Source organism: Cylas formicarius, unplaced genomic scaffold (assembly GCF_029955315.1).
Source record: "Cylas formicarius isolate icCylForm1 unplaced genomic scaffold, icCylForm1.1 PGA_scaffold_12__32_contigs__length_19106922, whole genome shotgun sequence".
Lineage (NCBI taxonomy): Eukaryota > Metazoa > Arthropoda > Insecta > Coleoptera > Brentidae > Cylas > Cylas formicarius.
Genome location: NW_026844225.1, coordinates 10,550,176 through 10,576,555, shown reverse-complemented (window position 1 = coordinate 10,576,555; position 26,380 = coordinate 10,550,176). Strand labels below are relative to the sequence as shown.

Below are 26,380 nucleotides of genomic sequence, written 5' to 3'. Positions count from 1 at the left end.
ATTTAACAAAAATTTTACAAAATTTCAACATTACAATTTGTTGCCCTCCAAGCGACAGCCAATATTATTAATTGTTGAATTTTTGTCTTTAAGCGTTAATTTAAAAAAAAAAGGATTAACTTATAAGGTATTTTTGAGATTCACCTCTGGTTTAAATTAATAATATAATAGGTTTCGTCTTCATCGGAATCCTTCATTCAATTCATAGTATTTGATTTTTAGAGGATATTTTAAATAGAGAAAAATTCGGAAAGCTAAAGGAAGAAAAATAGGTACAATTACCTGCAATTTTAGTGTTTCGTTGAAAGAAACAAAGGAACAGAAAACAAATTTTAATTAACACAAAAATTAAAAAAAAAACTGAAAAATTATAGCGCAGCTTGTTGCAATATTCATTGTTACGTTTTTTTTTTAAACTTCTACTTTTTATCTTTTTATCTTATTACTACAAAATTTAATATCAAAATCCATAATGTATTTCATTTTGTTAGAGATTGGCCTAACAAAAAAAAAGGGAAGGGTTAGTATCCAATAAAAGGAAAACCTTTATACAATCAAAGGTTGTACCAAAGGCAATAGAAATTGTATGCGCAAAAAAGATTTAATATCAAAATAAGTAATATTTTCTGTGGCTTTACAAAACTAAAAAGATTAATTTCTAATCAATGAAAAAATATTTAAACCATCAAAGACAATCGAAATTGCATATGCAAAAAACCAAATTATAAAAATTCTAAATTTTACAAAAATTTTACGAAATTTCATCAATATAGAAATTGTTGCCCTCCACGCTACCGCCAATCTTACTAATTGTTGAATTTTTGTTTTTAAGCGATAATTAAAAAAAAAAACGATTAACTTATAGGATATTTTTGAAATTCACCTCTTGTTTAAATTAATAATATAATAGGTTTCGTCTTCATTGGTAGAGGGAGACTCAAAAATTCATGGTATTCGATTTTTAGAGGATATTAGAAATAGAGAAAAATTCGGAAAAGTAAAGAAAAAAAACGCCACACCTACCTGAAATTTTGGCGTTTCATTGAACGCGTGCCATGACATCGGAAGTTTTTGTTCCATCAACATAACTCCTTCGTTGGGGTCGTATACAAACTTGGTTTTGGCTTCCCTTTGCCTAGACAGAAGCCAAAATGTAAACAATCGGTCTAAACGAGTGCAAGTGCAATATTACCTGTTTTCAAATTCGAGTGCCTTTATAGTCATTTCCGACAATTTTCTATAAATAAACCGAATGAGCTTGTGAACTCGATACTCGACTTGGAAATATTTATAGTAATATTTAACAATGTCTGCGGTATTATGGTATTTCTCCGTTAAATATTTAATAGATGGGATGTCACCCAGTTGCTTTAACTCGGCCCAGATCTCCATTACGACGGCTTCCAGTTCTTTTCCAAATGGAATATGATTGATGTACTTCTCGTTCAAAAAATTCCAGGCGATACTGCTGTATTTATAAATGGCTTCCACGGTGTTATTTCCTGTGATATCTTTGTAGAATCTATCGACATCTTTCGAGAACTTCGTGAATTCCATAAAGTATGCCGACTCGATAATTTTGTTCTTTCGAATGTAAAGGAAATCTTAAAACGAAAGTGAACGGTTGGCGATAGACGATATTATATAACGGGGTAGCCTAAATTTCGAATGAAAATGTACGATAACTGCACGAACAATACAAACAACTTTTAAAAAAATACCATTCTCCTTTCCTCTGGCGAAAAATTGCGTAAATGCTGTCGTTAAATCCATCGTTGAAAACAAAAATGAAATATCATAAATTCTCGAGACTTTTAGTGGTTATGTTTTATTTTGAACGCGAACTCCAGTTATAAAGTACCTTCTAGGCACCAGAAAATGAGTACTCTATAAGCAGAAGTATAAAACAATACAAAAAAAATTATCTAGGTAACTACATATTTTTATTTTAGAAAACGAAATAAACAAATCTACTTAAACTAAAAACTAATGTAAACTTTACAACATACATATCAAAAACCATACTTTTTATAAAACTTCTAGATTCCTCCTAAAACAGTTTCAGTCAAGCTCTGAAGAAGCCAGCAGAAGTTTTATAAAAAGTATTACAGTAGCCAGTGGAAGTTTCTTTGAAAAATTAACAAACCTTTATGGAGAGGCCATCAAGCGTAAAAGCAGAAAGTTAGAAGATCACCGATTGAAACTGGTAAGATTACTAGGTACACTGACATTTTTGTTACGTTGTAGAGACCATAACGTCATCCCCAATTTTCTTAAAATACCCCATCATGCCAAAACCTCGTCCGCTTATAAAATTTTTCGAAAATCTAGTTTCGCTTTACTTTGAGAAAGAATTCATCATACCCGTAAGGAAATAGACCAAATCAATAAGACTCTTCTGTCTCTATATCTTAAAATTGCTTCCATTTTTTTGTCTCCATCCGAGTTCGATACCCTTTCAAACATGGATCATGACAAAGCTTCAAATCTTCGTTTAACTTCTACCCCGAATCACATTCAGAAATTTAAAAAACTAACGTCAACACTAGGGAAACCATCAAGCTCTTCTCTACCTCCAGACACTGTGATCAATTCTTTCAAAAAGTTCCAACTTTGTCCTTGCCCCACGTATTATCCCAAAAGGGAAAATCGTTTTAAATGTCGAGTATATTCTAAACAAACTACCACCAGTTTCACTCAAGCTCTGAAGAAGCCAACAGGATGATTGGCGAAACGTTAACCAGTTTGACTCAACAAAAACCGACGCAGGAGGAATCCAGCAGTATAAAAAGTATTACAGTATTACTTTGTTCTTTTTGAGTAAAAAAATGCATTATATTTGTTTGTTTATTTTTTCTCAATACAAATTTCATATTCTCGATTTGCTTCTCAACCTTCCAGGGCGCTTCCACAATATCATCAGTTACATTATCAGTCGATTGTAAAAATTTAAGGGTACGATCTGGAGTGATCTTGTAAAATAGCCCAGTCTCGTCACCATGCAAAATATCCTTAGAGTTGTAATTTTATGCAATACTAGGTCACTTATCTTCTAGCTAGTTCAGCACAGCTTGTTTGTTAACATCTCCTGCTTCACCAGAAATTTTTCCGACGTTTATGTTGTGACGTACTGTAAAACGTTAGAGCCAACCTGTGGAACAACTAAAATCCTCATCCTGTAATCCCCTAGCTAATTCTTCGGCATTCGACTTCAGAACTGGAATACTTATTGCAATATTTTAGGATCTTCGAGCTTGAAATCATCGTAAAAGAGCTTTATCTACATCTAAACGTACAGGATTTCTATTTTTTTAAATCCTGTGCGATTCACGGTCACCTGCTTACTTTTCTAACCTCTATCTTTTCTTTTACCATTAAAGACTCGCGCCGAGCCACCATTTTAACCATAAAATAGCGCACCTTTCCATAATACAATAAAGTGGAAACTGTCGGCAGGACCCGCACGTTTCAGAGAAAACCTTGCAAGTGATTACTGAAAAGTCCCAGATTTTTTCGGGGAACCACCGCTCGATAATCCGGTTTTAGCGTACACTCGTACTTTATAACCAGAACAATAGTGAAAATATTGAACTTTATATCAAGAGTATTTTGGCCGGACCAGCAAAATATATCCCATGTACGTTATAAACGGAGTTACTGTATAAGTAATACGAAATTATTTTCGATTTTTGGATAAGCGTAAAATGTTTTTAACTTATTTTAATGAAATCCTCGCATAACTCGTAAATAGCTCCTGAAAATGAAAGCCATATATATGTTTTAGTTCTGGTTAGTTTCGGAAACGGTTCCCAAATTAGGTCAGGAGAGAAATTACAAACAGAAAACCCACATCTCCTGATTTTTAAAGATTTACTCCAAAAAGGTACCAGATAAAATTGAGAAGAATAAACCAAAAAATAAACAAATATATACACTTGCAAGGAGAAATTTAGTTCAGTTTTATAACTCAAGCAAATACTTTGTGATATTTATTTAGATAACTTTTTCCCCAGAAAGCGTCGATCATACCAAAAAAAAAAGAACTGAGGAATAGACAACAAAGAAATAGAGACGTAACTCATAAAGTTGTGGAAATGTTCTGATAATGCAATTTTTCCCTTATAATTCACTAGATAAATGGAATTCTACATTATATATACCATCGAATCGAATGGATTCTCAATCCGAATCAGGACAAATATTATTTTTTTAATCAAAACGTCTTTATTGTATTAAAAGACGTTTATATTTAATTTTTAAATAATAGAAACAAATTGAGCTTAAGATATTTTGAATATTTCAACACAGATCCGGATATCAAAAAGAAGAACCTAAACTTTTACACTAGTAAGCAAATTTAAAATATTTCTTTAGAGGAGTTTACACGAAATGCTAAACGAATTTAAAGTCTGTTTCTAAATGAAGCGAAGTAATAAAACTCAAAAAAAAATCATTTGAGGTGACAGCGAACAAAAAAAGTTTTTTGACTGCTTGAAATATGGAAATTGTAAACCCCACTCCATTACAATTATTGCAGGAAAAAATGAGGAGCAGGTTAAATGGAATCTCCTAGAAAAGTCCAGGAAACCAGACATAATACTACCTAAATTAACCTAAAACCGAATAGTCAAATTTAATTGCTAATTCCCAGTCTTTTCTCATATATCACGAGGCGTTATTACTCTACATCGTTTAGAAATGGAGTATAAAAAAATTAAGCAAACTAATTTTTTAAAACTTACTGCCAGTTACATTTCTGCTCCCATGTAAACACAAATAATAACAAATTATTCACAGAAGCTGGTCGACAAGTGCACCTTTAAGTTTTGCCTAGGTATAAGCATAATGCACGATATTCCAGAAATCAATTAACTGCGCAGTAAGCAGATTAAGTACCCAGAAGATGGTCTAAAATTGAGATTGTCAAAAATTTCAAAACAAACTTAGCGTACGCTACAGACGAAAGAATTACTGAAATGGGTAAAGTTTTAAGATTGCCTCCTTACCATTTTATATTGTATATTAGTGTAATAATTTTAAGTGAGGCAAGGCACGATGATACTATAGTAGTATCTGGTCGAAAGGCAGCTCTCCAGACAGCTACCAAATAAAATTGGATTAGTTGTACAACAGCTACAGGAAATGTAATAAAAGAATACTGGAAAAAAGAGAATACACTTCATTTCTGGTAGTAGCAGTTCCAATTCTGGTTCTGATAATGAAGATGCTTCATCTTAAACACAAATTAAATATTGTATATATACTCTTGTCAAATTATATTTCATATGGCATTTTTTTTTAATTTTCCGATTTTTTTTGGAACAGAGTTTTCGGACAATAGTTTATTTAACAAATTATCATAATTTTTTCATGTAGATTCACCAATTTAAATATTCGCATATCATTAAGGAACACCCTTACCCATCCATATGTCTCTGAGTATGGGCGTACGAGTTAAATTAATAAATGCCAAGTACAACTTATTCTGTCTCTCTTACTCCTAAGTCATATAATCGTGATCGTTAGCATTTATCAGATTGACATTTACGACGGAACAAATCTGTTGAAGTATAAGTGGAAGCAAGATGAACAATCTATCTTATTCTGTCTGGCATTTTATTTCCGACTATGCCATCACAAATCGTACCGACTATGTTATTACCGTAGCCTGTGGAAGTTCGTTTGAAAAATTACTTATTTGTTTTATTGTTGTTTATAAGGAAATACAAATTATTAGTATAATTCAGAAAGAAAAATTTATTTATCAAATATTTTCCGAGAAACAAAAAGGCAAGAAGAAAAAAAAATTAATATTTCACAGAAAAAACAAGCTTCATGGAGGAACGATAAGAATGGTGATATTTTACGGCACTGTACTGTATAGCTTACCTAGAAACTCCTTTCCAGTAGACCAAACAATCGTTTCGATATAATGAGCGAACTTGATGAAAGTGGGTTCCAGAGCGGCAAGTATTTCATGCCAGTTTTTAACAATCAAACCGTACGTTTCGGACCAGAGCCTTTCCATGTATTGCAACGCAGACACGTGTACATTTTTAATGAAGGCGTCGTACCTATCGACGAGTTTTTCCAGAATTTTCGATATATGTTTGACGGGATCGCCGTTTATTAAGTCGTGGACAAATTGCGTAGCGTGCGCGTAATACAACTTGATCTGGAAACAAAATATAGGGTTCGACGAGTAAGTTTGTATATGAGACATGATACGTGATATCGACCTTGTCAATTACGAAGTTGATGCTTTTGCGGATATTCTGTCCCGACTGGCCCATGACCTGCCACAATTCCTGGAGTATTTTCGGTAGCGATTGCAAATGCGATTTCAACGATAGTTCGTCGAACAATGTCAGGACAACGGTGCAGATATCCTTTACGTAAAACTCGTTCGCCTGATACGACTTGTTCATGAAAGCTTTCAAATATTGTACGTCTTCCTCAATTACAGTCAGATTTCTACGGAATGTAAGTATTAAACTCGAATTTACGGGCGTGTTGTACATATATTTGAAAATTGGAGTTGCATCCGGAAATATGCAAAGCGAATATTTCGTTTTCATAAATATATTTTTATTTGACTAAATCAGATTTGCACAAATAGTATTGAAATGAACAACTACGCTCGAAAATTTCGAACCCAAGGTCAAGTTGTATGATAAACTAAAAAATACGTATCCAAAGAACAAAAAAACAACGAAATAAAACGAAGAATGAATGTAGAAACAAACAATGATCTCAAAAGAAATGGAGAGACGCAAAAAATATTTTAAATTGCCAATCGCCATAGAGAAAAAAAAAGGGAAAGACCTCCTGAGAAATGGATAATTATTGAGAGGGTTGCCGGAGGAGGGGGTGGTGGGAAAGTTGTTTATTTTCCCCTGAAAAAACTAAAGCTACTAATTTCTCTTGTTTTTTTTTATTTAGAAACAACTTTTCGCAGTGCTAGTGTAATTAACGCAATTTAAAAACCTTCTGGATTCGTCCTGCGTCGACTTTGATAAATTTGTAAATAGTATTCCAGTGCCCTGTTGAAGTTTCTTTGAAAAAAAAGAAGAAATTATCAAACTGAATACATTTAAAAAAATTCTGTAAAGGATATTGAATATAAAGCCAATTAAAGTGGAGGAATCAATTTAGTATTACGCGAACTTTTGGAACATATTTTATTCAAAACGGTAAATTTGTATTTCGAAAATTATAAAAATTAAGAGATATTACAACCAAAAAAAGCAGAAAATTCAAGTTATTGGAAGCCATGGAGATTAACAAAATGAGACATTGAAATGTATTGCTTAACGATCAATTAGATTTAAATACCTTTCCTTTATTGAACTTAAATTCTCATAACAACATTAATTAAGGTTTTATTGTCATTTTTCGGTATATATAGTGCAGGCAGTTTGTAAAAATTACATAAAGACACGGTTTTGTCCAAACAATTGTCATGTGAATATATATAATTTCGCCACAAGCTGAACTTTTAGTTCTTATTTATTTTGAAAAAGAAAATAACTTTCCAAAAAATTAATGTTAAAAAATTGAGAAGTTAGTGGTTTCATTTCTATGCAGTTTTGAATCTAATTTTACATGAAATGCTGGCTCTATTGTGCTGAGACTTCCGTTTGACAATTTTGAAAGAAAAGTTTTCTTTCAGTAAGTAATTTTGACCACACCGAAATACATTTATCTCAAATTAAATGTTGTTTCTAAATATATTATGAATTAATTAAAATTGCAAAGTGAGTCGCTATCCCAAACGACAAGATAAGAAATACGACGTTATTGATGACATTAGAACCCAGGATCTATGGAACGTCAAATTACAACGCTCAAGTGATAAAAAAAGAAAGACTGAAGAAAGGAAATTGGCATGTGGAGACAGAGAGAGGAATGGAGATTAAAAAGCGAAAGACGTAGCAGAATTTACAATAAAAAGTCCAATGCAAAGTCGGATAATAATTTGGGAGAGGTAGACAGACATTTTGGCCATTCGTTAAAATTCCCAAAAACGTTTGGAACCTAAACGATACACGGTATCGTTAGGGAAGAATTTTCACTGGGCAAATGTACCCCCAAAATGTTGATCGGGGGTTGGTGTAGAGAATAAAACTCCCGGATAATATTCCCAGACCGTATTTTGGTACAGAATGGTTGTTTGTTATGCGCCGTTCGTCCGGTTGATGTAATTTTATGAATAATGTTTACCTTAGATCATCCAAATAATGCCGGACAATAGGTTTTGCGTCCTGCCAAATTCCATCTAAAGCGTCCAGAGATTCGGCCTTTATGTACTGCCTTGTGTTGTTTATTTCTTCCAGGGTTTCGTAATAAAGTTGCATCGCTTTTGAACGTATACCGTTCTGCATAAAAATGAATATTGAACGCAAACACCATTGCTTATACTTGTAATCCGCTGAAAGGTCTGCCGATATGGGAAAACAAATCTGACTACTTTATGAATCCCGATAATGGCGCGTATACAACGTAACAAAAACAATTCCCATCCCCTACGTAGGTTTTGGAAGAGCGTAAACGATTTCACCAATAACGACGTAAAGAAAACGTGCAGACCAGATGATCTAAATTATTGCAGATTTTTTTTCCCATTTCAACAAAATAAGCTGCTGGAAACTTGAAACAGGACAACAAAAATTGTGAAACATTGAGGTATTTCCGTATTTGCGCATGTTTATTTAAATGTTTAATTTTTATACAGAGCTACCTCTGTCAAACATATATTGGAAATGATTTACTAAAGTCTATATTGCTTATAATAAATGAACACCTGTATTGTGACAACTGACAAATATTTTCATCCAGCATCTGAGTACAAATGTCTCACAGGCTGTCTTTTCCATGATGTTTAGGTTTTGAAAGAATAAAAATTATTTAAAACTTAGAAATCTAATTAATGGAAAATGGAAAGTTTTTTTTTTTGGTTCTTCTGTCTTAAGGAATTATAATAGATAAACACTTGTCTTGTCACAATTGACAACTGCTTTCATCCCCTCTGTAAGTATAAATACCTTACATGCAGTCCTATCGATGAGGTTTAAGTTTCAAAAGAATTAAAATTATTTAAAACTTAGAAATCATATTAATAACAGTAATCCGTCATCTGCTTGCACCTTGCAAGTAAAAATTATTAATCTTTATAATAAAAATTAAACATCATGGAAAACTTTTTTATACAGAGTGAGTGGAATATTGGGACTGATTAAGCCATTCTTCATTTCCTTGATTAGTTTATAACATTTTTATTTATAAATCTCCGAGTTTTTCATATAGTCTGTTGCACTTTTCGTGCAAAACTTAGAAACAAGTATAAATAAAGAGATACACGGTCGGTTAAATGTTAAAATACTTCCAAAAATATTCGAAAAAAAAAAACGGAATTTTCAATTTTTGTCTTTACGGTCTCCTGGCTTTAATTGATAGGATAACTTTAAACGAGAAACACATTTTCATTCCCACTTTTTCTGCCCTATAACTCAGTATGATGCTGGCAACCATCGTCAACTTAATTTTTTAAACACGGATTTGATTTTTTTCAATTTCAGAAAATTCCATCACCATTTTCGTGATGTTTTTATCGCGACTCAAGTAGACAACAAATCAGTTTACACAAATTAAAATTAAACATAATTTAATCCCTACAAGTGTTCAAAGAGATAACTGTCTTTTTCGATGCATTTTCTTGCTTTGCTTTATATGTTCAATATAGATCGATGAATTGTTCTCACAGGAATGGGGCGTGAGGTGTATTTCCCAAAGGAAATAATCAAAGGGACTGTAATCTCGGCTCCCATTAGGAAATACATGGTTGAGGAATTGAGTTACTTCCCTTCCATTGTGGACAGGAGGTCCGCCAAAGGTTGATTGTCTAGAGCCTCTAAGACATTTTGTTCCTCCACATGCCATTTAATGAAGTTCTCCCTTAACTTCGTAAATGCTGGTTTATTCTTGGATTATCAATAGATCAATAATGTTCATCGTTTCTATTGGGTAATCCGCTAGTTGAGAAGCTGCATTCGTTGGTGAATATTATATTATTGAGGAAAGCTACATTTTCATCTATTTTTTGAACTAACCAGTTGAACGCTTTGTAGGCATGAGAATGTAATAGCATGTGAGCTAAAAGCAGTGCAGTAAAGTGCATTTGAGTCACAAGTTTATTTGGCACGAGCGGAGCGAGTGTTTAATAAACGAGTGCAGAATTGACAAACGTCAAAATTGAAGCCGTGCGGTAAAATTTCCAAAAACATCCGATAGCCCCCAAAGCTGTGCGGTAATATCCCGGAAATGTCCGAAAGGGCTCGGATCCGTGGGACAAGAAACTCACGTGGTAAAATGACGCTTTCTGCACGCCAGATCGGTGTATAATTTTGTAATCTCAAGAAGCGAATGGAAAATATTATATTATGCAACAAATGTGCTGAAAGTTAACCAAACGTGTTGCACACTATACTTTCTCTACGAGCGTTAGTTTTTTGGTACATTTTTGCAAAACAACACATCTCAAATTTTAGAAAAATATAGAAACATAAAAAATAAACTAACTCCATTAATAAGAAGTTACACTAGATCCACATTTTCTCTTTGGTATATGAAAACTACCATATAACGACAAATTATTGTCTAAAATAGCGAAACGGCTATAATGAGGCTGTGGTCTTTCCGGATACATTTCCATACAGTGTTGAGTTGCTACTTGAGAGTTTCGATTGCAAATTTAATAGCTTTTTATCATATCACGTATTTCTAAAGAAAAAAATGCCATTTTGCTATTAACAAGAGCCAGGAATATTATTCATCCTGTCAAAACTTACCACAATTATGGAGGGTCGCGTTGCGACAGTCACCTTATAAAATGCAATTCATCAAGGCAGAAAGTTATCTCTTTGAAAATTTATAGTGATTAAATTATGTTTATTTTTAATATGTGTATCAAGATAATATAGCACAAATTGTTTATGTAAACTGACTTGTTGTCTACTTTGTTTGTATCTTATGTTTAATTTTATGGAAGTTTCTGTTAATAAACTAATTTCCGCTGTTAGATATCACTGAGTTGGAACAAAAAAATCACGAAAATGTAATAAGTTTATTATTTCTTTTTTACCTTCTCACCTAAAAAGCTAGTTCAGGGCCGTATTATGGTTAAATAAATATAAAATATTCCGGTGACGGAATTTTCTGTTTGTGTCTCTGAAAAAAAATCAGGTCCGCATTTAAAAAACTTAAGTTGATGATGATTAGTTTGGGTTAGTTTGGAAGCCGAAACTTCAGACTCAATATTTAATCACACTGAGTTATCAAGCAGAAAAAGTGGGAAACATTATAAGTTATGATAACAAAACAACAAACAAAAGGAAAACATTAGAAACCATAATTAAAATTTCTGTTTTTTTTTCGAATAACTTCGGAAGTATTCGGAATTTTTCATTGCATTTCATTGAGCAATAAATTGCGCAACTTTGCCTCCAGTTAACCGATCGTGTATGTCTCACGGTTTTCGAAATTCTAATGATAATGAGCGACGAATTTCAGCCACCCTGTACATCTATCTCTATTTATCCCTAGGCGTACAGATAAATGTTGTTTAATCTGCATGTAAAAAAGAAATATCAGGCAAACGCTTGTAATTCAGAATGTTAATGTTAATAAATAACACAGGTCCTGGAGGGAACCCTGAGGGAGTCCGCATTTGATTTTTTTTTATTTCACGCTGGTGTCTGCTCATCTCGCTATAGGATTTTTAAGAACCCTGTTAATCAATTGGTTTGAAAATGGCATCGACTATTATTTGCACTTATCTACTTCCCAAAATATTAATAAAATATATTTATATTTCTACGTTGAAAGCTGTTCACAATTTTTGCGCCCCAGTTTCACCAGTAGTTTACGATTTTAATTTGATTAGGTTTTTCCGTGGGTTTCATTTTTAAATAAATTAAACGAGCGGTTGTAGTAAACTCACTAATACGGATCGAAATACAAGGCGAAAACGATAAACATTTTCTTAAGTGCGAACTAAGCCTTATATCACGATAATCCCCTATATCCACGACAACGCAAGTGAAAAAGAATTCCCCGAAGACCGTTTTGGGGACACAAATCAAATAAGGTTTTAGGGCATCGTGGCAGGGACAAAAACTAACCTGTACATCGCTTATCAGTTCCGGTCTCCATCGTAAACTGGACATTATTAATCTTGAGTGATTGAGTTTGAGATAATAAGACACGTCAGTCAACCTCTTGTCTTCGTAATCGCGCCAAATATCAAATCGGGCACTTCTGGCGTCAGGTATTATACCATAGGTGTGCAAACTTTGGCTACCGTCTGAAACAGAGATATAACTGTTAAATTGTATTCAATTCTCACCATGATTATAGACCATAGTTGGAAATTAGAAAAGTAATGAGAAAATCACATAATCGTATCCTTTCAAATATGTGTGATGAATCCAGGAAATATATCGGAAACTGCACTTTAAAAAGTTCTGACACTCTACAAGTAGTTTCTACTACAAAACAGTGTGTTTTATTATTATGGATAATGCACGATATCATTCTAGACTTAGTTAAAGTGTACCAAATGCATCGACAAGAAAAGAAGAAATTATCAATTGGCTGCGCAGTAAGCGGATAAATTACCCAGAAAATGGTCTAAAATGTGGCGTGTGGGCTCAGTGAAAAATATTTTCTAACAAAAATAGTTAGGCAATGCAACGTTTGGAAGGCAGCTCTCCAGACAGTTATCAAAGAAAATTGGATCAGTTGTATAACCGATAACCCATTTTTTTGTATTGTTTTAATTTTTTTTGGGAAAATCGTTTATTTAATAAATTATCATAATATTGGCATATCTTTAAGGAACAACCTGATCTATTATTACATAGAAAATACATGAAACCAACTCTGAGTATGGTTAAATTAACAATTGTCAAGTACAACTGATTCTGTTTCTTTTACTCCCAAGTAATCGTTGAAGTATAAGTGGAAGCAAGATGAACAATCTATTTTATTCTGTCTGGCATTTTATTGACGACTATGTCATCACAAACCGTACCGACTATACATGATAAGTATTTTAGATCATACAAGAAACAATTCTAATCAGCAATACTATATAAAAATGAATGAAACTTATCACATATGCTTGTCATCTAAAACCCAAAAAATGTTGTGTTCCCAATTTTAAACATCCCTGTAAATGGCAAATGAAATTGCGTTTTTGTTATCTGTTATCTGACACAAATTTTCGTAACTTAATTTTAATGATCAAAAAAGGCAAAACGGGACAAGTGAGAAAACAGACATCGATGATGTATGCTAAATATGATTTTTTTTTAGTATTTTATTTTTATACATGTCTTTAAATAACATCAGAGAAACATAAAAACGAAAATTTCGGTTTTTGGAGTTTCTTAGGATGCTATAGAATTTTTTTAGTTTTCTCAACAGCATTAAATTGTGCAAATTTATTCTAATTCAACCACCTTCGTATCTCTTGGACGCACTCTATACGATTTAAATTAAAAACGGGGAAAGTCCCTTCTTCAAATAGTTTGCCTTAGAAAAATACTTTTTCTTGAAATAAACAAATGAAAAAAAGGTAAGGAATTATGCAATCGAAATTGTTCCTCAATTACAAGTAAAATGACCACTTTACAAATTGTTTAGAATTGAATTTTAATTAATTTTAATAACGGTTACAGAAAAACACAATGATTTTATTTAAACCGATGAAAGTAATATTTTAACCACGGACACGGAAAACGTTATTACGTCGCCACTTTTCCGCGTACAAAATACGGAAAACTATTTAATTTTTTAGTATTTAATAAAGACGTGCCCTAATCTATTAACCATTGTTATAATAGCAATAAAAACCAACATTCGAATGATAAAAGAGTGGCCCGTGGAAACTCGGTATATATAATCTAGGCCGCAGTTAAATTCATTCCGCCCGAAACTAATGAAAAACATTCATAAATGCGAAAATTTATGTGTTCCACGATAAATTTTACGCCCATTTTTTACTTGGCCGTAGGTATAATGTTACACCGAAATTAGACCGTCGTGATTCGGGGTAGGTCGCGTAAAGTTACCATCCGTTTGGTTGGCTGCACTTGTTTTTCTTCGCATTAGTTAATTCTATTTACCATCCGCGCACCTGAACAGTTGAAATGCGAAGGTTCGAATTAATGGGGTCCTCAGAGAAGCAGGTGGGTGCAGAAATAACAGGACATTGCATCGTTATTATAACTAATTAGAACCGGAAACGACTATTATCTTGGTTTACTCCGAGAGACTTGGTCCTTTGGTCAGACATAAATAAACACCGTAGAATTAATAATGACAAACGATAAATTGATCTTCTTCTGCCACCGAAACATCCTCGCTGATTTGATTCGATTGTTGTGAATTTGTTACACAAAACTACTCACGAATAAACCTTTGCGGAGAGTTCAACAATTCCTGACTTTCTTCAAGAAAGTTTCACATTGAAGTATTGTCTCTAAAAGAAATGTTCAATAATTTGTATTATTTTACAGCTCCTACTGAACGTGCTAATTGCAACAATTAATGGATTGCTTTTTATAAAACTTCTGGATTCCTCCTGCGTTTGTTTTTGTTGACTCGAACTAGCTAACGTTTCGACCTGAGTCGTGATTAAGATTGTTAGGTTGCTTATTTCTATAGACTCTCGGATTTTTCATTGGTAGAAGAATTGATTACATGCAAGAATTTTAGTCGTATCGAATAAAATTTGATGTCCGGTTTAGTGATTGTGTTCGGCAACTGTTGAGTTTATTTGTCTTAGTCTTAATGCTCTTTCATGTTCTTTGAGCCTAGTTGATATTTTTGTGTGGGATTGCTTTCAGTTTCATTGCTAGTGGAATGTTCTGGTGAAGTGTATTTTGTGATGGAACGCTTAATATTTTTAATGTGGAAATTATTAGAGAGAAGAACAGAGTGAGGTGTTCTAATTCTGGGTTAAATGACTCGGACTGAGAGTTTTACGGCTCTGTAAACAAGAGAATTGATAACCGATGATTTTTGGGCCGGATGGTGAAGTGATAATGCATTAATGTATCGGTCTGTGTGAATAGGTTTTCTGTAAATAAAATCACCCAATGTTAGGTCTGATTTCCTATTGATAAGAATATCTAAGAATGGGAAGTTTGTTGTTATTAGTTTCTAATGCACTAGTAAAACGTATGTTAGGGTGTATAGAGTTTAAATGTCTAAGAAAATCTACTACGGATTCCTGACCATGAGGCCAAATAACAAAAGTATCATCGACGTAGCGTTTCCATAATTTTAGTTTTTGATGGCAGGTGTCGAGAGCTTTCTTCTCGAAGGCCTCGATGAATATATTCGCGATGACTGGTAACAGCGGAGAACCCATAGCTGTTCCCCATGTTTGTTAAAAAATTTGATTAAGGTGAGAAGGTTTGGTTCCAGATTCTCGGATTTTAATATATCTGAAATGATGTTGACAGTTTCAGGAATAGGAACTTTAGTAAAGAAGGATTTAACGTCGAAACTAACAAAAATATCTTGTGTATCTAATGTAATGTTTTTTATTGATTCCATGAGGTGAAAAGAATTAAGTACGAAACTGTCAGTTTGCCCTGTAAAGGGGAAATCCTGGTTTGTGGATCTTTGGGAGTCAGTAGAGACGAGGAATTTTAGATTCATGAGAGATGACAGACTTTTTCGCGGGAGTCTGATAAAGAAGCCTTAATGATAGATTTAAGGTGTAAGGTTAGTAAGGTTTAAGAATATCTTGAATTTTTCCTGATATTCATTTGTGTTCATGACCACCGTAACATTTCCTTTATCTGCTTTTAGGATTACGAGGCAATATAAGATTTAGGGGGTTTTGATTTTTCAAGGATTTTTTCGAATTTCGTTAGCTGTTTGAGATGGTAGTGTGTTTAGAATAGACTCGACAATTGAAATTATTTCCTCTTTTGAAAGCACTAGTTTTTCCGTTTCCGAAAATTGGTGCGATGATACATTTATCACAGTGTTTGATAATTGAGAAGAGTTCGATGGTTTCCCTAGTGTTGACGTTAATTTTTCAAAACAACATAACAAGCAATATAAAAGCAGGTGCAGAGTAAAATGCAAACCAGTTTCAGTTAAGCTCTGAAGAAGCCAACAGGATGATTGGCGAAACGTTAACTAGTTGGACTCAACAAAAACCAACGCAGGAGGAATCCAGAAGTTTTATAAAAAGTATTACAGTAGCCTGTGGAAGTTTCTTAATAGATTGCTTCAATATAGCATATAGTTCATTGATTTGTTCGTGGTCTTTTAAACCTAATGTGATCAAAGCAAAAGTTAGAAAGTTGTATAATAAGATTCTTATTGTTGTGCTTGCTTATTACAAATAGTAACTTGAAAGTAGGTTACTTTGGTAAATAATGAAATAAATTTAAGAGCTTTAGCTGTTATTTGAAGAAAATGAATTGAAAGAATTGAACACTTAAAATCAAAAGTATTTCGATGTGTTGAAATTTACCTTCGAACTGGTCTAATTATCAGCAGCCAATTAATATTAACTGTTATTTTCATGAATTCTTTCACTTTCTCTACTAGCATAGATACACGGATGTCATTTTAACTTGTTTTATTGATAACGACAATCACGCAAATATTAAATTTACAATAAAAGAACTTTAACTCTCTAGATCTGATCATTAAAAAAGAAATTTTTTCATAAATCTTCCCGTGCTAATATACCAAATTCTTATTTCCATCGATATTCACGTAAATTAACAACTTTTCACAGTTAGGATTAGATTAACCCCAATGTCATTAAATTCTACAGATTTTACAACCGAATAACATTTGCAATGGTCAAAGAACCTCCTCGTTGCTGACTGCAATATATATTTTTAGCTTTTATTTTCAAAAAGGAGAAGGAGCTCGATGTGGGAAAATTTGAACGAACTTGGGTAAATTTCTAACATAGAATTAGAAGATAAGAATAAATACAGAGCGGGCCATTTCAAATACTACCTAAATTGTGTTTCTGCAAATTCCCTACGCTTTATATAAACAGTTTTGGTTAGTTAGTTAGTAAATAGTCAATATAGAGGGACATGTTATTTATGTGTTCGGGTGTACTATAATTACTATATTTTTTAGATAACATCCTTGATAAAATCTTACTCTATACTTGAAATAAAAATTACCCTGATGATTACTCAGCTGCAAAGAAGGTTCTTGAAGAAAAAATTACTATTAAATAATGAACTAGCGATGATTTTCCTGTCTTGTTTTTTAATATAACTGAAAGTCAGTGAATACATCCTATTTTTATTGGTTTTGAAAAGCTATAAAATATGGTTGGCGGATTACAATTCTGGATGACGTCATTTTTGGTTATTTTTGTTTAATTTATGTCTACTGGCACAGAAAAGAAATTGAAAAAAATCATCATACCAACAGTCAAACGGTCAATGCCTGTTTTGGTTAAGACTCAGAATATATTTTATAACTTTTGCAAGATGCCTCGAAGATAGATATAATCAGCAATCATAGATTTGAATATCTTTCCTTTTTTCAATTAAAAAAAGATCAAGCTAAAAATGGAATCCTTCCGCAAAATTGATCATGCAATTGGAGGAGCTTGAAATGCAACACAACTTAGCAATAAAACAATAATAAATATCATTGCATTCGTTTAGGTTAGGGATCATTGCTAAAATATTAAATAATATAAGAAATACGTTATTTGAAACCAGGGTGAGGGTTACCAATCCACGCAATTGCACTAACTGAAAAATATTTTAACAGACCTGATAGATACCTGAAAGATAGGGGTGGAAATCTTAAAAAAGAAACACCCCCCCCCCCCTTCTGACCCCGCGTAACAAGCAACAGGTGCGAAAAAGCAGCATCCCGTTCCGATTAATTAATTTAACGGTAGTTTTTGCACCCCTACCTCGATTGCAATACCCTTTCAAAAATATTATGCAGATTTTTTCGTCGACAGATATACAACAGCTGGTGTTATTATTTTTCGATTCCGTTATGGCGCTTTAAATTCGAATTTTTACGATTTAGGCAAAAAAGCGAATAAGAGTTTGTAGCATAAAGGATTTCGAATGCGAATTGCTCGGGATGTATATCGCCGTGTTTTTCGAAAAATAGTACAAAAAAAGTTCATATCAGTTTGAAATAAAAACGAAATATACGAGCGACAAGCTCACCCCACTAATTACGCGGTTTTCCGGGATCGGGAAAAACATTCAAAGAAAATATTGTTTGCGAATACATTTTTATTTCTAGGTGAATTATTTTTAATCATTTATCACAATAGCAAAATATAATATAACAGACCAGTCCGTTTGTGTGGACCTGTGAAGCTGTTGAATGACCCTTTAGCCCCAAATATAATTTCACAAAACAACAGGAAGTACAAGGTTCTAAAATATCACAGGCACAATACCGTAGACGCCGTAATTAATAGGGGTTCCCTTGCACAGGGTGGCGGATCAAAAACCCCATAACAACGAGAAAATTGAACACAACTTTGAAACTTTGCAGCTTCTATATAAATCTAGTAATTTCAAAAACAAAGGAGTCAATCAATTTATCACAGCAATTGATTGTAAGCTAACGCCATTTTTGGAAATAGTAACACATTCATTTTTTGCGTACCAAACCAAAACAGGCAAATTTCGAATTAATTCATTTCATTTCCTCCCCATTTAAAAACATTTCACCATTCAAAGGGGGAAAGTGCGAGCAAACCCTGAAAAATGCGTCTTCTATTGTTAGGAACAAAAAATATTTGAAACAAAAACTCTAAAAATAAGAAGAAAAAAAAATTGGTATTGGTAAAAGGAAGGAAGAACGCTCGAGAATAGAAAGACAGTTGAGACGAAGAATCTTACAAAATTTATTTATTCTATATTTTTTACCCCTGTCCCACACGATATGATGATCTGTTACAAATATTGTTTTTCACCGAGCAGTTTTAGTTTCGTATGTTTCTTATCTTGTATTTTTTAAATTCTTTTGTAATTCATTGCACATTTTGATAGCGATGAATGTAAAAGATTTTTGAAAGTCACTAGTGTCTTTACGTGATTGAGATAACAATTTCAACTCTTTAAAAAAGTACTCTGGCTTACCACTATTTTAACAATTTGTATGTAAAATTGTACATATTTAAAAGTTTGTGATGCTTTAAATGCGGAGTAATGTGGTTTGGAAATGTATCTATTTGGCAGCAAGCCGCCAAAGACCATATCACCATAATAAAATAGAGATGAAACTAAACTCTCACATACAATTTCTATTTGACATAATGGTCGAAAGAACTATCAAATACCCAATAATAATTTTGATGTTAATTTCAACATTTAGATTGCAGTCTACGTATTCCCTTACGTTGTTATTTTTAGGTATTACGATTAGATGCGACTTTTCAGGATTAAGTTTTAAATTGTGGTCTTGTGCAAATATGTTTAGTTTCTGCAAATCGTAGTTGAGCCTCTCTTGTGTTTCTACAATGTTCTATTTGTTAATGGCTAAATATTGTCCAAACTTCGAATACTTCACACAGCCTTCCATATCTGCTTCCTACATTGAGAAAAAGAATAGAACCCTGTGGCACACCATTTTTGACAATTTTAAAATCAGTGAGAGTTCTATATAATGAATATTTATAGTTTTCGAACAGTTAAACAATTAAACGGAATGAACCAGGATGGCCCGAGAAAACAGATTTTTTGAAATTGATTTTTTGCAACCCAAGACTAACCAAAACCATGGTGATGGCTTCGGTTTTTGCAGATACCGAATTATTGTTGTTGTCTATAAATAAAAAACAAATAGAATTTGAATCTGCTGGTATAATTATTTACAATTAATTTTCTTCCATAACTCAGATTATTTGAATCTAAAAAAATTATTCGTGATATATATATTTGTAGAAAGTTACCCTTACCTTTGAACCCTATATATGATAAAATTATAATAATAGATTTTTAAGTTAAACTTAAGATTCCGTGGGTCAGCTATGTTTGAGGGAAGTTTCACCTACTCAATGTATCGCATATATAATAACATCCCTCTTCAGTACAATTTAAGTTTAGTTCGATAGACTATAGCTTTAACATGACTTTCGTTACGCTTTACGTTATTACCACATCTCCGATCATTACTTTTGTACTTATCTATATGTATAACATCATAAATCAGTTGTTAACTAGCATACGAATTAAATAAATCAAAATCTCCTGCTTTCTGCACTTTATATTGTTGGTTAGTATAATTTCTATTTATTATTGTAGTAACACTGTTTTTAGAGGCACAAAATAAAGATTTCTATTATTTATTAGTCTTAGTAATTATCGTAATTAGTAATTAAACTTGACCAATCTCTAAAAAAAAATATTTATTTGAGATGAATCCTATGTAGCAAGAATTTACGTATATTTTTCGATGTGCAAACGTCAATTTTTACAGAGAATAAAAATATCTCATTAACAGAGAAACTAAAAATATATCTAACATTTTCCCCGGAATTAAAAAATGCAATAAAAATTAAGCGTCTGAGAAAGGTCTTAACTTACCTTCGGTCATGTTGACGTCCAAATAAAGCAGCTTCTCTGTGAAATGAAGGTGAAATTTCCCCGACGTGTGGTTCGTTCCGTCTATTGTTGTCATGTTTGCCGAATAAACGGGAAAATCGCCGCTATATCTGCCCCAGAAGTAGGACAATCCCGTGAGGGTATTGTTTTTCTGCAACAATTTTCTAATTTGTAGAAAAGATCAAACACAACCGGAAAAATTCAAGACCATCGGAATTTCGCATTTTTTTTAATTACCAGAAAAAAACACCTACTCAACATTCGAAAATTGAAAACATATTATATATTAAGCTCATATTTGACAAGAAGTTACCAGATTTGGAGTAGATTCCAGCATACATACCATTCATTGCGTAATATTGGCCAGTCACGTGAATTTAATGACAAAAATGCAACAATGAAGCATAAAAGTCTACATACACTCTTCAAATATTCATTACTTTAGAACCAATTTTCTTGTTGAAAAAAAAATTGTTAGAACCAACTAAAAATTTTTATTTCATTTTTTATTAATAACTTCGAAAACATAATAGAATTTACAAATATTAAATAAAATAAATAAATAACATTTACTGACGTCTTGCCAATCATATTTCTTCAGAGGTTAACTGAAACTGTTAACAAAGGTATAGTGAACAAAATCATTTAATATAAATAAATAAGAACTAAAAGTTCAGATTTTCACGAAATTATATATTTATACATGACAAAAAATTCTTTTGAATTAATCAACAAAATTAAAGATATCAAAATCCTTTCTAACGCAACACTATTGTCTTTTGATGTGTGGAGGTGATAGATTTAGTAGATTTCACCCTAACTCGGAAACAGGTGAATTGGTGAAATAAGGTTTATTAGATTGGTAAATTGTATCTTTAGACCAAAATTATTTTCAATTTAATGGACAGATTTACATCTCTAAAGAACATTTGATTATGGAAAACCCGCTTAGTCCTTTGTGAGCCGAGAATTTTATGGATAATTTGGAAAATATTATACTAGATATCACTTAAGTAAAATTTTTCTATGATGATATAAATACGTGGATGATGTCATTGCTTGCTTTGTTGGAACGGAGAGAGAATTGAATTCTTTTTTAAATTACATAATCGTATAAAATGCAATATCGAGATTGAACAGGATAACTCAATTAATTTTTTAGGCTTAAGTATAACGAAAGCGCAAAACAAATTACATTTTTCAATTTATCATAAACCTTCACACGCGGACACAGTCATACATAACAGCTCAAATCACCCTTATGCACACAAAATGGCTGCAGTTAACTCTTTTATACACAGACTTCTTAATACGCCAGTCTCAACAGAAAATTACAACAAAGAATTTAATATCATTAAACAAATTGCACTGAACAACGGCTACAATCCGTCCGTTATAGATAAAATTATAAATAAAAAACAAATCCAGACAACAGTAAACTCTATTTATCCGAAACCTAATACAGAACACGAACAATTTAAAACAATTACATACATAGGAGAACCCAGTTCAAAAGTTTCAAAACATTTGTCAAAATGTGGTTTAAAAATAGCTTTCAGAACTAACAACACAATAGGAAAATTTTTAAAAAACAATAAAGCGAAATGTCCAAAATCTCAAAAATCAGGTGTCTACAGGTTTAAATGCGGATCTTGTCCCAAAATTTGTATCGGACAAACAGATAGATCCTTCAAGAAGCACATTTACGAACATAAAAGAGCGTTTAAAAACAATAGTCTAGATTCTAATTATGCTACTAACCAAATAAAAATTTACATCCTTGCCGATTATTATCGATTAAACATCAAACCAGTATTGGAAACTTTCTTACCAGTGACACTCCGAGGTTAGCACCAAAAGTTCCCTGCCTAGCATAAATGCACCCTCAGTATCACGATAAAACTTTGTCTTCTTTTAAATATATATCTTAGTAGGCAGCGAAAAAAAATTGAAGTCTTGGTTCAAATAGTTTTTTATTGACAGCATTTTAAACAAGACGTGTCGACAAAAAGGTCGCAAATAACGCAAATTTAGTACAGAGCAGTAATAAAATTTTTGACATAAGAAGAGTTAACACCTAAAATTATTAGAGAAAGGCTGGATGGGGTGTACGGCCAAAGTTTTCCTTCGTATTCTGTAGTGAAAGAATGGGCAAAATGTTTTCGAACGGAGCAGGAGTCCCTTGAGGATGATTCAAGAACTGGAGGTCATAACGGAAGATACTGTTGCGATTGTGGAAGAGGTGGTATTGAGTGATCGATATTTACAGGTCAAGGAAATCTGAGAAATTACTAAGTTTTCTGATACAAGTGTTCGTCGAATCCTGCATGAACATTTAGGTATGCATAAGGCTAGTGCAAGATGGGTTCCTAAAAACCTTTCGGCTATTCAAAAACAACGCCGTGTCGAGTGTGCGCTGTCTTTTTTGGAACTCTGTGGGTCGGAACCGAAGCCTGTGATAGAAACTACTGTGACGGGACATGAAATTATGGTTCTCTATTATGACCCTCTATCGAAAAAAGGATCAGTGGAGTGGCGTCGTTAAAGTGAAGCACCTCCAAGATAATTCAGAGTCTGCCAGTCAACAAAAAAGGTGATGGCCACGATCTTTTCCGATTGTGAAAAAATTCTATTGATAGATTTTAAAGAAACTAATACCACTGTCAATGGTAAATATTACGCAACATTATTACATAAATTGCGAGACTGCATACGTGTAAAACGTTGAGGAAAACTGACTAGAGGCGTGCGTCTTTTGCACGATAATGCACCTGTCCATACTGCTGGTGTTGCACAAGCTGCCATTTTAGAGTGTGGGTTCCATAGATCATCCTCCCTATAGTGCAGATATGGTCCCCAGCGACTATTATTTGTTTGTATATTTGAAAAAAAACTTACGTGGACGGTGATTTAACGACGAAGTTGAGTTAGAATAAGAATTAAGAATATTTTTTTAAAGGGATTGAGTTGTTAATAAAGAAAGTAATAAGTATTGAAGTTAAGGAGGATTATATTGAAAAATAGTAAAAAATTGTTACTATGTTTTGTTTCTTTCATATTCAGGCCGGGAAATTTTGGCGCTGCCCTCGTACATTAATGCCAACATCAAAATTTTCACTTTCACTTCAACGGAAATAATAATAACAGTCACAACTTTAACGACAACAATAACGCACTTCACGCGTCAGTTTTTACGAAACCTTTAACGTCGACTTCGAAGTAAAAAACTCAAGTTTTTTTTGCGTAGCAGTCAAATCGCTTTCTCTCATTCCTTTGGAATCGACGAAGGTTCGTTTTGTTAACTTTTAGAATATATAAATTCGACTAGAGTTTATTTGAAATCACAATTCATGCGTATAATACAATTACACACAGAGAAGATATAAGCAGCATAACGATATCCATTACTTATGCAATAATTTTTTCTTTGAGGTTGCAAAAAAAAATTCATAATATACGTAATAAATAAAAGGCACAAAAACTCATATTTTAGTGATGTAAAAAAACACTCTAAACACTCTTATCAATATTCTTACTCGAAACTGATATTAGAACAAACAAATGATTAATTTCTCCGGTTAACGAGAAAATAATTCTTTTTTGTTCATTAAGGTACTTTTTCAAATTTAGCAATACTTTTTACTTAGTTTTGGTGAAGTAGTGGGGGCCCGATTTTTTTTTTGAACGGTATTCAAATTGACACGAATGGCTCCCATTTGAGACAGTAAGGGATGTAAAAACACATTTCACATTTACCAAAAAAAAAAACAGCGTACTACAGCTATAAGCAGAAATTTGAAGCTAATTGTGTTATGTTATGCGAGATTGATCTAAAAGATGGTTTTCCGATATTTTTTAATCTAACGTGATTAAAATACGGAGCAAATCGAAAATAACTCAACACATTACCCAGCATAAAAAAAAACAAACCATAATTAAGTGCGATGTGCAATTTACTTTGATAACGGAAGTACCCAATGCAAAGATAACAATTTACAAGCCAAAGCAAATCACTTACACTGATGTTGACGTATATACGCAACACATCACATTAATCTAAAGGTCAAAATGACTAATTTTTACTGATAAAAAATACTTTTCGTGTACCTGGGTTCCATGCTGGCAAACTGATCGGAGTGATACTAATTAAATCTAAAAGACGATGATGTAGTTGTAGAGGAACTGGTAATATCTAACAGCGAACTGAATATTTTAGATTACAATACAAGGAAAATATTTGTTTTTATAATCAACGTTGATCATCATGATGGAACAATAATCAACCAATAGTAATGGCTCATTATTCTTTTGGCGATATTAATATTACCCATTTTAATCATTATCATGTCAATAACTTTAGGGATCGGCAGATAGATTTGTTCCTAAATTTGGTTGAATGGCAGAGTATGTGAAAGCCCATTATGGATTAAAATAGATTTGAAAATGTCAAAGGAAATGACCGTGGCGCCTAGTAATAATTATCATTCAAGCTTTAACTTCAATCATCCAATCATCCTGTTGACTTCTTCAGAGTTCAGTCAAACTCTGAAGAAGCCAAGAAGTAAAAAGTATTACAGTAGCCTGTGGAAGTTTCTTAAAAAGATTAACTAAGTAACTTTCCAGAGTCTGTAATTAAATAAAACAATTCCTTTCAGCAAATGTAAATTGGTAGCGGAATTTCTCGCCCGAAATTATTTTGAGAATGAAGAGATTAGTTTTTCTCTAAACAAATATGGCGTCCTTACCTTTAACTTGACATCGTTGAGATCGAAATCCAAAACGGCCAGTGTTTCCGCTTCCGACAAAGGCAAGTAGGACCTTTTGTAATCGGCAATGTGAACGGTACCGCATTTAGTAGGGCTCCAGTAAACATGTCCGAAGCAATTCAAATATAAATTCGTAGCGTTGTGTTCGGCCCAAATATTGTATGTATAATTATAAGTTTGCCGCTCTGATTTATCATCCGCCCTAACGCCAAGGCTGACTCGCCGGTAGGGATCCGTTGAATACTCTATTACCAGCTCGCCGTCTAATGAAGAGTTACTATAGCCGTATCCGCTCACAAACGAAACGTCCTGGAATTGCAAAAAAATTGAAAGAATAAACAGGGTGTCCCATCATTCCGTAAAACTGAAAAAAAAGGAGGAAGGGCTTGGTGTATTTTGCCTGTACTGCGTTTTTCACACAACTTGTTCACTAAAAGTTAACTGAGTAATTTAGAAACGCCTTTCAATTTTTGCGGTTGAGCTGAGTACCAAATGTACTTATTTTCTAAAATATTTTCAAGATCCTGTCACTTCCGTCAACCGAAGATATTAAACGTTCAAAGATGAAATTCCATTTGAGATGTCAGGAGTTTACAGCATTCCAAGCACATGCGGCAAAGGATACATTGGAGAAACCGGACGAAAAATAACAGCTAGGCTCAAAGAACACGAAAGAGCCCTACGACTAAGACAAAGAAATTGATCAGCTGTTGCCGAACTAAATAACGAAACCTTACATAAAATGCTATTCGATAAAACTAAAATTCTTGAATGTAATAATTTTTTCCACCAACGCAAAATACGAGTATCTATAGAAATCTATAAAAAAAAAACCTAACAATCTTAACCGCGATTCAGGTCTGTACCTGTCACCAATATGGGAATCAGTCATCCGAGACGGTGGTTATGTCCCTCATTTAGCTCCGCCTCCCCTTAGACAATATATAAGCAGGTACAGAGTAAAATGCG

The 26,380-nt window shown here is 33.0% G+C and overlaps 1 protein-coding gene across 2 annotated transcripts in view; it reads right to left on the bottom strand.

Moving 5' to 3' along the window:
• The window catches only part of LOC132708634 (apolipophorins), a 219,457-nt gene that overhangs the window by 33,414 nt on the left and 159,663 nt on the right, over positions 1 to 26,380 (bottom strand). For both annotated transcript variants that reach the window (XM_060681081.1, XM_060681082.1), the window contains exons 38-45: positions 25,391 to 25,720; positions 20,628 to 20,796; positions 12,180 to 12,361; positions 8,224 to 8,378; positions 6,240 to 6,474; positions 5,890 to 6,175; positions 1,193 to 1,604; positions 1,024 to 1,135 (exon numbers count right to left, since the gene is read on the bottom strand). In XM_060681081.1, coding sequence (XP_060537064.1) covers positions 1,024 to 1,135; positions 1,193 to 1,604; positions 5,890 to 6,175; positions 6,240 to 6,474; positions 8,224 to 8,378; positions 12,180 to 12,361; positions 20,628 to 20,796; positions 25,391 to 25,720 — 1,881 coding nt within the window. The remainder of the gene's footprint in view (positions 1 to 1,023; positions 1,136 to 1,192; positions 1,605 to 5,889; positions 6,176 to 6,239; positions 6,475 to 8,223; positions 8,379 to 12,179; positions 12,362 to 20,627; positions 20,797 to 25,390; positions 25,721 to 26,380) is intronic.